Source organism: Hippichthys cyanospilos, chromosome 21 (genome assembly GCF_059441005.1).
Source record: "Hippichthys cyanospilos isolate Australia breed blue-spotted pipefish chromosome 21, RoL_Hcya_1.0, whole genome shotgun sequence".
Lineage (NCBI taxonomy): Eukaryota > Metazoa > Chordata > Actinopteri > Syngnathiformes > Syngnathidae > Hippichthys > Hippichthys cyanospilos.
Window position 1 is genome coordinate 12,887,230 of NC_142389.1, and position 11,237 is coordinate 12,898,466.

Sequence of the window (11,237 nt, forward strand, 5' to 3'; positions counted from 1 at the left end):
TTTATCGCAAATTTCATTCGAAGAAAAACTGTGGTGTACCGGTTTTCGATTAAAAAATATGGTCGACCTATGCTAATCTGGAGCTTGTAAAGTTTACTTTACACTTTGGCTAACAGCTATCATTTAAAATTTTGTAGGCATAATAAACCAATTCAACCTTTTATTTTGAAATGCTCTTAAGTCAGGTCACTCACTAGTCAAGTTGCCTCTATATTTTGGTTGAAAGTTAAACAATGGATCATTTTTGCAGTCCATGTTTAAGGTCAGACCAACCTTGACGCAGGGCGTAGATGTGTTGAGCGAGTGTGGGGTTTACGAGGAAGTTGACAGAGCTTAAGAGTACGGAGCACACACCCAAATGGCTCGTGGTCAAAGTCTCAAAGTTACTTTGGAAAAACCCCAGCGCACCACAGCGCTAAGTTCAGTTTCATGGATATGTTTGTATTTGGGATACAGCAAATATTTCAGGCTAAGATAGCCACGACCGAGGGCGGATTTCAATTACTAGCAATACTTTTTATATTGATGAAGCTAATATTTGGTTGAAAAGGTCAAATGTGGAACAAATAACAAAACTTGGGCTGTTTAATTAAAAATGAATTGCCAGTGCTCCCCAATGCAAATCAGCCTTCATCCTCTTTAATCACGGAGTGTTCTCTTGGGTCTGTGTCAGATATCAAGTTCTTCTATGCAATTGTTCTGCGCTAGCATAGATTTGATTAAACTGAAAATAAATTCAACACGTGTGCACTCATTTCTTGTTGAGCATCGCATAATCATTCCACCCCGGAAAAGAATGGCTCAAATAAAGTATTAAAAGTCCAAAATTAATATGACATCCAAGCCAATGAGTGTACTGTAGGTAAACTTCTGACAACAACTCTTGGATTACCTTCCTAATACGCACTCTAAACTCCACTAAGCTCATATGATACATTTCAATAAAACACTGAGTTCACTTACATAAACATGGATTCGTGTCAGCTGGCGTAAAGACAGGCCACGCCCCCTCATTGCTTCTAACCATACTAGCACTTAGTGGCTGATTAGGCCTCGTTGCAGACAGTGGACCGTGGGGAGCCAATTGATCTGAACTTTGACCCCTCTCTCTCATGACAGGGGTGGCTGGAGGTCAGGACTGTAAGGGATACCCTCTTTATCGGTTCGCTAGAACGGGAGCTCAAAGCTAGCCGGGGCACCCAGCCAGAATCGGCTGTTCCCCTGGGGTCTCCCCCTTCTCTATCTCCGCCCCACTCCACCGCACCGCATTCATATGGTCAATATGAGCCTCGGTGCTCTGTGGCCCGTGCTGCTTTGACCTGAGCTAAGTATCTTTGATTTTCCCAGGGGAAGCTTCAGTGGTTATTCTGCTAGGAGAAATAAACACAGTACAAAGAGTGGTTATTCAAACTCTCCTTGGCGACACCTTTTCGGTTCTAATTCCGGTGATCTGAGCCACTTCTCAAGCTCATCCTTCCCTCACTCAAGGACTTCGGAGGGATTTGCCTGTTTAATGCCGCCGCTCTTTGAGTTGGTCATTGAAGTCAGCATTACTGTTAAGCTAACTGGTCCTCAAATAAAGGCGACTTTTCATCTCACACACACACACACACACACACGCACATGTGGTGCCACACACAGACACACACGCACACACATACACACACACACAATCGCATCCCTGGCCTCCTAAACCACTCTTTTAAGTCAACCTATTGTTTTTAACGGCATTATAACGGTATCATTCCGCTCCCGCGGAGAACAACAAAGACAAGAAACGGCAAATCCGAGAACACAGCGCCGAGGATGTGTGAGAATGCATGTTTGCGTGTGTGTGCGCTTTAAAGCGATGCTAATGGCCTCTAAGAAGCATTAAAGTGACCCCTACTGTAACAAAAGAGTTAATAATCCGTTTAGAAAACAATCAGATTGCTATCCATGAGAAAAGCCTCCTGCTAAGTCTTTTTGTAAAGGAGGAGGGGGAGGAGGAGGAGGAGGAGGACCGAATTCACCTTGTTTTTTTTAAGTCAGCAATCTTGTTGAACATCACTTGTTTTCATCGCACTCTCAATGGAGAATGATGGAACAGTATTTAACGGCGGGTCTTTAGACACAATCAGCGAATAAAACGCGGTCGGAGTTTTGCAAGCTGGGTTGATTCAATGTGACCCCTGGAGGAGGTCACAGTCTGTTTTCTGGCCTGTGCACTGTAAATGAGTCCCATTGGGCTTCTAAAGGAGCTATTAACAAACAAACGCTGGCACACCCATTAATTGCTAATGATAGGCTCTTTGTCGAGCGTTTCCCCTCTGGGTCAAAATGTTCAGTCAGCAGGATCCATCTCCAGGCAAAAAGGCAGCCAGGTCACACTTAAACTGATATAATTGCTTGTATTATAATAACAGTCATTAATAAGCACATCTCCAGTGTAGTACGTCGTCAAACTGTGATGATAAAAATAAAAGAGGGATCAATCTGAGGGAATATAAAACGTCAGGTCGCTACCTGAGGCTGTCAGGCTTATCTGTTATGTGTCACAGTGATTCATCTGATTTCTTGTCAGCTCAGAGTGGAGTCTATCAGTGCTTATCTGAGCTCTCAAGTGAGGAAGCATAGACTTTTATCCTTTTTTTCCACACTCATCCTTCCTTCCCTGAGTTCCAACATCACAGATTTAGCAGTGTGATGTCATGACAATGATCATTGTCTATTGGGCGTTTGGAAATATTATACTTCATAAATGAGAATCAAAGGGAGATTGAGAAGTAATGTTACAACCAATCAAATTTTGATTACACATTTCCTCTATTTGTCATCTTCATCTCCTGAAATGTCTTTCCTCAGGCTGAGGATTGGCTAAATTGGGTTAACAGTTCTGGGCCATAGCTTCACCTGTTGCACTGGTAAGAAATTGGCAGTCTCCAAACAAGTTTTAAGCGAGACATTTTTTTCCTGAAATGGTGGATTTATTTCAATGCTGCAAATATTTCACATTTCATGCTTTGGAGGGTCAGAACATGATTTACATAATTAAAGTAACATTACTTCATGACTTTTTAAGGTGTTTCTATGGTTCATAATGTCATGCTGGCTAATGTGTTTAGCATTCGGGTAAGATGTTACATTCCTGAGTCTTTTCTGGCTTCAATACATATAAAATGATAAGAATTTTACACCAGATATCATTACGCTTATTTATCTATTTTTGTCCACTGTTTTGTTTCAGTAGGACAGCAAAGTTGATTACAACCCACCAAACACATGAAATGTCCTCTATACCCTAAGACTTAATAAGGTAGCTAAAATGAGTCAAAAGATATAGAACAAAAACAAATGTCCATTGCAGTGGACACATATGAATAGGCTGGATCTCAGAAGGGTAAAAAACCTAGAAATTGTTTTGTGTGATTTGGTTTGGTCCAATTGATATTTTGTTTTGTCCCTCCAATAACACCATTATTTCTTTTTTATCGGATTTGAAACATCAGGGACAGGAGATCAGCTGTTGGAAATGCAAATGCATGTTTAACCCCGTGCAATATTTTGACCATTTTTTTAACCTTTTGTTTGATAACTAAGTGGTCATGCCATGTTGAACTTTGACATGTTGTCATCACTTGGGTGAAATTTCAGCTCCCTAGTGTCTTTTTCCATTGTTTTCCCTTTAATTTGAAGTGGTTTTGATGTAAAGTACAAAGAACTGGACAAACTATCAAAAGTCAAAAATATTTTTTTTTATTTTACTTCAGTAGCAATATGATTTGCATTTAATTCAATTATTCTCCAATTTCGATGGCATTACCTGCATTCTAATTGCACACTTGCTTTCAGTATTTCAGATCAGTATCATTTCTAAAGTACATCATGGTCAATATCCTCCACCCCAAAAAAAGGTGCTTGATTAAAAAAAAAGAGTGACTTTAATGTCTCCTTTTCACAAGTCAAGTTCACACCTATAAAACAAAGACCAAATTAAAGTTTCCCTAAATTACATCTGATTCAGCAAATTTGCCAACACAACAAATACAGTTTGGTTTGCTCATTAGGATATTGTACTTGAATAATCGTTGCTGCCCAACTCTTTAATATTGCATAGATGAAGTACCACCCAATGCTTTATAACATTTTTATTTACCTCACAGAAAATGACCCAAGGGGAAACTAACAGTGCAAGTGGATTGCTGGACTTCATTTGAACGTGTCAGAATGTAAGTTATTCCTTTGTCTGTGTGCGGCTAATAGCGGGGAATGGCTTTCAAATGGGGAGTCAAGCTGCCTCCCGAGATCCCTCCATCCGCCGTCGCCATAAAGCGAAGTCTGAGGCCTGTCTAAATATTTGGTAGTCTTAGCAGGTTCACGTTAAAGGACGCACACTCGTGCGCGCACACACACATACACACGGCGCGCACACTGTGAATGCACAAGCAGGCCTCGGCTGTGAAGTTGAATGGCATAGCTCAAAGCCTTCCTCCACCCTATCCCCCCTTTTCTCTCTCTAAACCGCCAAAACCATTCTCCCCCCTTTCTCCAGCTCAGAGGAATTCATTAACTGCCTCTCCACAGAGACACTATGGAAATCAGGCAAGCTACAAAGGCAGAGAGAGAAAGAGAGAGATGGGGAGAGAGAGCGGGCGGGAGGCTAGTGTGTGTGTTGAATGGGGTTATATTATCCTATTAGATGGTGGATATGTCTCGTTTCCCTCCCTGTCATGAAAAAACAACATCAATTTTGAGTGAGAAACAAGACAGAGAGAGAGAGCGAGAGAGGAAGGGAATGCTGGGAGTGTTTAACGTTGCTCTTTTATCAGGCTGAAACGGAGAGTCCCCTGGCTCCATTTACCTTGGCAATGAGGAAAGGGCCACTCTGTCTATGAATGCCATTTAAAATGCCATGGAGATTAAGCATCCTCTTTATATTTCTCCCCTCTCGCTGTCTGCATGCGTCATGATATGCGTTTAGGAAAACAGCTTTGAGCTGCACAAGTGCCCTATGGCGTTTCCAGGAGAAAGGAAACGCCACATGAGTGGTCCATCACTTAGCCTGAGTGGGCTTTAAGCACAGTAATGAAATCATTAGACCTCCCTCCCTCCCGCCTCTTCTCTCATCTCTCTCTCACTTTCTCGGCTCATCGGGGGGCTCCAGGATGATGATGAATCTGTATTTATTGGGATGGAGTAATTACACGGCTAACCTCTGAGGGAAGCCAGGAGGGCCACAGGCCAGTGAGCAGGGCGCCGGGTGCTCTACCTCATTAGCACTGCCCGACTGCTCAAGTGTGTGTATGTGTGTGTGTATGTGGGTTCACACAAGAATCGGGGCTATTTTGATGTTCAAACCTGTTAATGAGAAGGCAACAAGCAGCTTCCCTGCCTTTATCCTTCATGATTGCACTCATAAAAGTCCACTTTCTCCTACATCATACAAGCTATTTACCTGAAAATATTAGCATTTGGCACATAAGGTTGTCGGTGAGATAGAGCCTATCTCAGGAGACTTTGGGAAGGACAAACTTAGTGGTCAACAACTAATCGCGCTGTTAGTCTATATCCAATAGACAAATATTTTGGCGATGGACTGCTGATTAACAAAATCATTTAAAAACCATAGACTAAGACTGATGGAACAGTAGAATTCTTCTGTCGTTTTAATTTGTCATGGTGTAACTTGACACTGTTGGCAATAGTTTATCACCCAATAAAATCTTCAAAATTTCTGAGAAATATGTGGACGCCTCGGCCATATAGTTATGATTAGGGAAGCATACACACAGCCTTAACATATAGCAAGCATAATAGGTAGATTGACCCAAGAATAACTAAAGTGTTAGAGCATAAGTGTGAAGCTATGAGAAGGAAAAACATTCTTTAATGTATGGAATTGAGCAACACTTTCTCCTCAGTGTTTGCGCTGTGTTTCAGGTTAATGGTCTCATGAACTGAAATGTATGCTGTACACTTCTTGCTCAACACATTCATTGTACAATCCTCAAGTCAAATGCAATGTTTCGAATTAAGCATTCAGAGATTTGTGTGTTGCTTTACTTTTTAAATATGATTTGAATGAAAAATTCCTTGCACAGTTGAGCAAAGCATTCTGGGATGCGCAAGGAGGTGACGGGATTCAAGTAACCAATGGGCTCATTGCAAAGTGATAATCTCTCTCTGATTGGCTATATATATATATATATATATATATATATATATATATATATATATATATATATATATATATATATATATATATATATATATATATATATATATATATATATATCATGCCTGTCAAAGTTTTACTTTGAATATTAATTTGAATTTTTTAACGTGTTAAAAAAAAATAACTCTAACTTTGCATACAAACATAGAAGATCGGCAGTCATCGGCACAAAGCCGGACAATACTTACTAAATTAAATTAATGACAATTAATTATGGGATATCTTGCGATCAATTATTAAAACTGTTATTGCTTGACAGCACTAATCCATATATATCAGTGGTTCTCAAATATGGGGTGGGGGCACATAAAGGTACTTCAGGAAATGCCTGAGATTTTAACAGGGGTGCTCCAGGTCTCAGAAATTCTCGTTTTTAATGCCGTGACGGCAACAGGAAATTTTTACTTGCAAATTAAGAGCAAATTTATTAGATCATGAAGCAACTTATGACTGACTTGTGTTGTACCGACTGATTTGCAAAACGTTCTTTGTCTTTATTGTTAAGTTTAATACTGATGCACATTGTCCTTATTAATGGCACACATTTCTTGCAGATGAACCAAGAATAAAGCACATAATGTTACATGATCTACTTTCTGGAGTTGTTGACTAAAACTTAGAAACACCAATACAAACTTAGTTCCAAAGTTTAATAAATCAGACACTGATGGCATGGTTTTGTATGTGTTCTTTTATGTTTTTTTTTAAGGAATTTCCAAACATATAGCACCCTATACACAAACGAGGCCAAAACAAACAAACAAAAAGCTTTATCTTAGCTTAATAACACATCGGACAGGCTAACGAATGGCATTTGTGTCTTTTATCACTTTTAAAGCGATGGATTTCAACACAAATGATTGAGCAACAAATATAGAAGGACGATGTTCCCTAATAAGGCATTTATTCTTCATCCTTTAAAAAAAACGAAGTATTTATGAAGTAAAATTGTACTGTATAGTTTTACTATTTTTATTAAAACACATTACAAGACGTTTGGATATATTTGGGGATGGTGCATTAAATGCATTTCTATTGGAAAGATGATTTGAATTGCGAGTTTATGGAACTCGTTAAACTCGTCAGTAATTTGTCTTCAGTATTGCGTCTTAAAACAACAGCCCATTCTTCTCCTTGAGGCAACATCTGTCATTTTCCACTCCACAGCATTTCTAAGCGCCATGCTATCTTATTCTCTCAATCTCTATCAATCTCATCCGTCCTTGGTATCCACTATCAGAAAATATGCTCCAATGACTCGATAATCCCAGGACATTCCTCCTGGACCTGGACGACCATCTCAATAACCTGGCGGACGGTCCATCTGCCTGCCAGAAATGTCCCAAAACAGCAAGGATCAGATGTCAAACGCGTGCGTAATACGTGCGTAAAATACGCGCAAAGGTGCCAATTGCCCCCATTTAACTCATGCAAATTCTTTATCGCTGCTATTTTTAATTGGCCTGTGTAACTGATTAATTAGCTGCATCTGTAATTTCTAGTTGTACATGCTAAGCATCAATGTGGCAATGGGAGGTGATGCATTTCTCACACTAATAAAAAAGTAAATGTAACACACTTCACACTGTTGGGAAAAAAAAAAAAAAAACAGCCCTTGCACACACACCGCCTGGCACGAGCGCACACACCAAAAGCCACCCACGACCTGGGCTAACCAATGCACTAATCGCCTGCCCTGGGCATAGGAGGAGCTTGGAGCTTAAGTAGGCTGCCAATCAGTCAGTCAGCTCCATATCCAGAAAGCTCCCGCGGCCAAACGCGCGCATCACTCCGCGCTCGACGTGCCAAAGTGGGGCTTGGACGCGGACGCTTAGAAGCTTGACACTTTCCAAACACAGGACTCTGGTGATTTCGACATCGCTTTTTCTTTCAAGCTTCTTCCACTATCTATTTGGGATTTTTTTTTTTTTCATCCCCTCCCGCTGCCTCCTCTTGTCGAAATTTGGGAGAGATTTAACTGGAGATGGCGTTCCCTCAGCTGGGGTACCCCCAGTTTCTCAACGCAGCCCATGAGGTGTACGCGGGCGAACGGCCGGCCTCGAGCCGGGAAGGGAGCGGTGAAAGCGGCGTGAGTTCGTCCGCTACAGCCGCTGCTGCCGTCGGCTCCATGCTGGGGATGTACGGGAGTCCGTGGGCGGCCCCCAACTACAGTGCCTTTCTGCCGTATAGCGGAGCGCCAGACCTCGCCCTCATTTCTCAAATGGTGAGACTTGTTACAATAGCCTGTCATTAATTTCTGTTATTGATAAAACTGCGTAAGACAGAACGAATTTAGATGTGCTCAGTTTTACTGTTTAAATGTAAAATCTAAAAAATAAAAACATAAAAACTTGCATTTAAATTTGGACTTGATTTGAAAGCAATTTTAAACATTGGAAGTCTCAATTTCTACATTGGCATTTTCAGAAAAAAAAAACTCCAATAAAAATTGTTTGCCATACATAGTATTGCAAAGCTGCGCTGACAATAAAGAAAAATCAAAGCTGCAACAGTGCACTTTAAACACACACACACACACACACACACACACACACTACATGTTAAATCCTTGAATATTTCCTCAGTAGCAAATTCACGTCCCTGCTCCACTTTCAGGGCTCCCAATACGATTTAAAGGATAGCCCGGGTTCCCATCCGGGCTCTCTACCTGTACACGCCGCTCAAGGTTTCTACCCGTACGGCCAATATCCCTATGGAGACCCTTCGAGGGCCAAGACCGCAACACGAGAGACGACCAGCACCCTGAAGGCCTGGCTGCAGGAGCACCAGAAAAACCCTTATCCCACCAAAGGGGAGAAAATCATGCTTGCCATCATTACGAGGATGACACTCACACAGGTATGGAAATATAAATATATTTTTTTTTATTTAAAGAAAGGTTTTAAATTTTAACAATAACGAACGGGAGAAATTCCTAATTTCAATTTTAACGGATGTTCCCATATTTGTAGGCCAAATTCCACGACCATTAAGATAAATTAATTTAATTCATTGTAAAACGAAGCAATTGCCTTCATTATTCAAATTTCCGTATTGCAGGTGTCCACATGGTTTGCAAACGCACGCAGGCGTCTCAAAAAGGAGAACAAGGTGACGTGGGGCCGCAGCGCCGAGGACCGCGACGGACGCATTTTCAGCAGCGACAACGAGGACGAGCAAGGCAAGAACGGCAGCGACGACGACGAAGACGAGGAGATCGACTTGGAAACCGTCGACATCGAAAGACCGGAGGAGACTCGCGCCGCAGCGGAGATTGGCTGCAGGAAAGGGGAGAGGGAGGCGGACTTGTCCTGCAGAGAGGCCTTGGCGGAGCCTCGGAGCTCCGACAGCACCAGGACGCTTCCCGAGGATGCGGCTATTTCCATTAATAAAGTCCAGCCTGTGGTCAAACTGGCGGATCACTCCCCGAGCAGACAGGAGTGCCAGAGACCCCCGCAGAGCAAACCCAAAATATGGTCCCTGGCTGAGACCGCCACCGCACCCGACAGCTCCCACAGAGCCCATGCGCATCACCCGGCGCTTCTGCCCAGTCATGGGATATACACGTGCCAGATCGGCAAACTGCACAACTGGGCCAACGCGGCTTTTCTTAATGCCAACTCGCTCTTGAACATGAGATCTCTCCTCGGAGGTGCGCAGGCCGGACACCTGCCTGTGCGCTGCCCGCCGGCCCCGGTGCGTCACAACGCACGAGCGGGACACGGGACTTCGGGGACCGAAGACGATAGCGACGGCGACTCGTCTGGAAGCTTTAGTCCAAAAAGAGAAGGTACGATAACTTGGACGCGATGGTGTCATTTTGCAATAAAAACAAACAAATAAACAAATACATAAACAAATAAATAAATACAAAATTAAAACAAATAAATAGATAGATAGATAAATCAGGTGTTTTTTTTATTAACAGATGAAGACAGCGACCACAGGCCGGATTCACTCAAGACTCCATTCCAGCTCATCACCGACAGGTAATCGCCTTTCATTTTCAGCTCAATTTCTTGCCACATGTCTCGTGCTAAATGAAGCCTCCTGCAAGGGTAAACATTGATACACCTGACTGCCCACGGAGGCTGAGCACATAAATCATGTGACTGAGAGGCCACTTTAACGCCTCGTCAGGCAGCGAGCTGATGCGTCCTGCGGGGGTCTCTGAGTTATCTCCATACCGGGTCATTTGAATAATCTGCAGCCGTCCCTCACCCAGTGAATGAATGTCAAATAAATGCCGCAATAGAATTAAGATACTACTAAAAATGTGCAAAATTTTAGGGAAAGATTTTAACAAAGTATTTTTTTTTCCCAACAGACCTCACCATGGCGCAGGAACACAGCGAGCTCTCACGTCAACATTATGAAAATACAAATGGCTGTAAAAAACAGAATTTTATTTAACTGAGAACAATTTAACAAAGACTATTTTTGGACAGGTCAAACTGTTTGAGTGTTACAGTTTAGCCTATACATGTAAAAGAGATGTTTCCCTGTTTTGCTTGTACCTCTCATTTATGTATGTTCTTTTACTCTCTTAATGGTTCTTTTGAAAACTGTAAATACAGGCTATGAATTTGTCTTTAAAGAATATATTTTTTCGGAAAATAAATAAATGTCATTATAGTCATTTATAATTGAAAAAATGGCTTGGTGTAATTTTAAGTGGGGAGAACTTGAGTAAAAAATAACCCAACATGGGTCAAAAAAGGAGCAAGGCTTCTTTTAGGATGATTTATTTAACTAAAAGTGATCCATACAAACCACTTTTGTGGGTTATTGCTTTGAACAGAACAACTCAATCTTTTATTTCATACAAAAAACATTTTGGAGAGGGAGGTATACAAGTTATTTATTTATTTATTTATTGGAGGGGGGCTTTTATTATTTCTATCCAATATTTTGTTTGAAATGAATAATTTAAAAAAATGAGTTTATTTATTTATTTATTTTTAACCAAAAGTCTAAAAACAGTTGGGCTAAAAATAACACAATTATGAGTTGAATAAAAAAG

General features: G+C 41.4%; 1 protein-coding gene across 1 annotated transcript; it reads left to right on the forward strand.

Annotated features, from left to right (window-relative positions):
* Positions 1 to 7,936: 7,936 nt before the first annotated feature.
* Positions 7,937 to 10,989, forward strand: irx1b (iroquois homeobox 1b). Its single transcript, XM_088404869.1, has 5 exons — positions 7,937 to 8,438; positions 8,831 to 9,073; positions 9,275 to 10,004; positions 10,143 to 10,203; positions 10,542 to 10,989. Exons 1-5 carry the CDS (start codon positions 8,199 to 8,201, stop codon positions 10,588 to 10,590), a joined length of 1,323 nt encoding a protein of 440 aa, XP_088260995.1. The 5' UTR covers positions 7,937 to 8,198; the 3' UTR covers positions 10,591 to 10,989.
* The last annotated feature ends 248 nt before the right edge of the window (positions 10,990 to 11,237 follow it).

Excerpts from the sequence above, each read along its gene's own strand:
- irx1b (XM_088404869.1), top strand. The coding sequence starts at position 8,199 with ATGGCGTTCCCTCAGCTGGGGTACCCCCAGTTTCTCAACGCAGCCCAT. Across the intron at positions 9,074-9,274 it reads CGAGGATGACACTCACACAG|GTGTCCACATGGTTTGCAAA; the intron begins GTATGGAAATAT and ends TCCGTATTGCAG. Across the intron at positions 10,204-10,541 it reads TTCCAGCTCATCACCGACAG|ACCTCACCATGGCGCAGGAA; the intron begins GTAATCGCCTTT and ends TTTTCCCAACAG.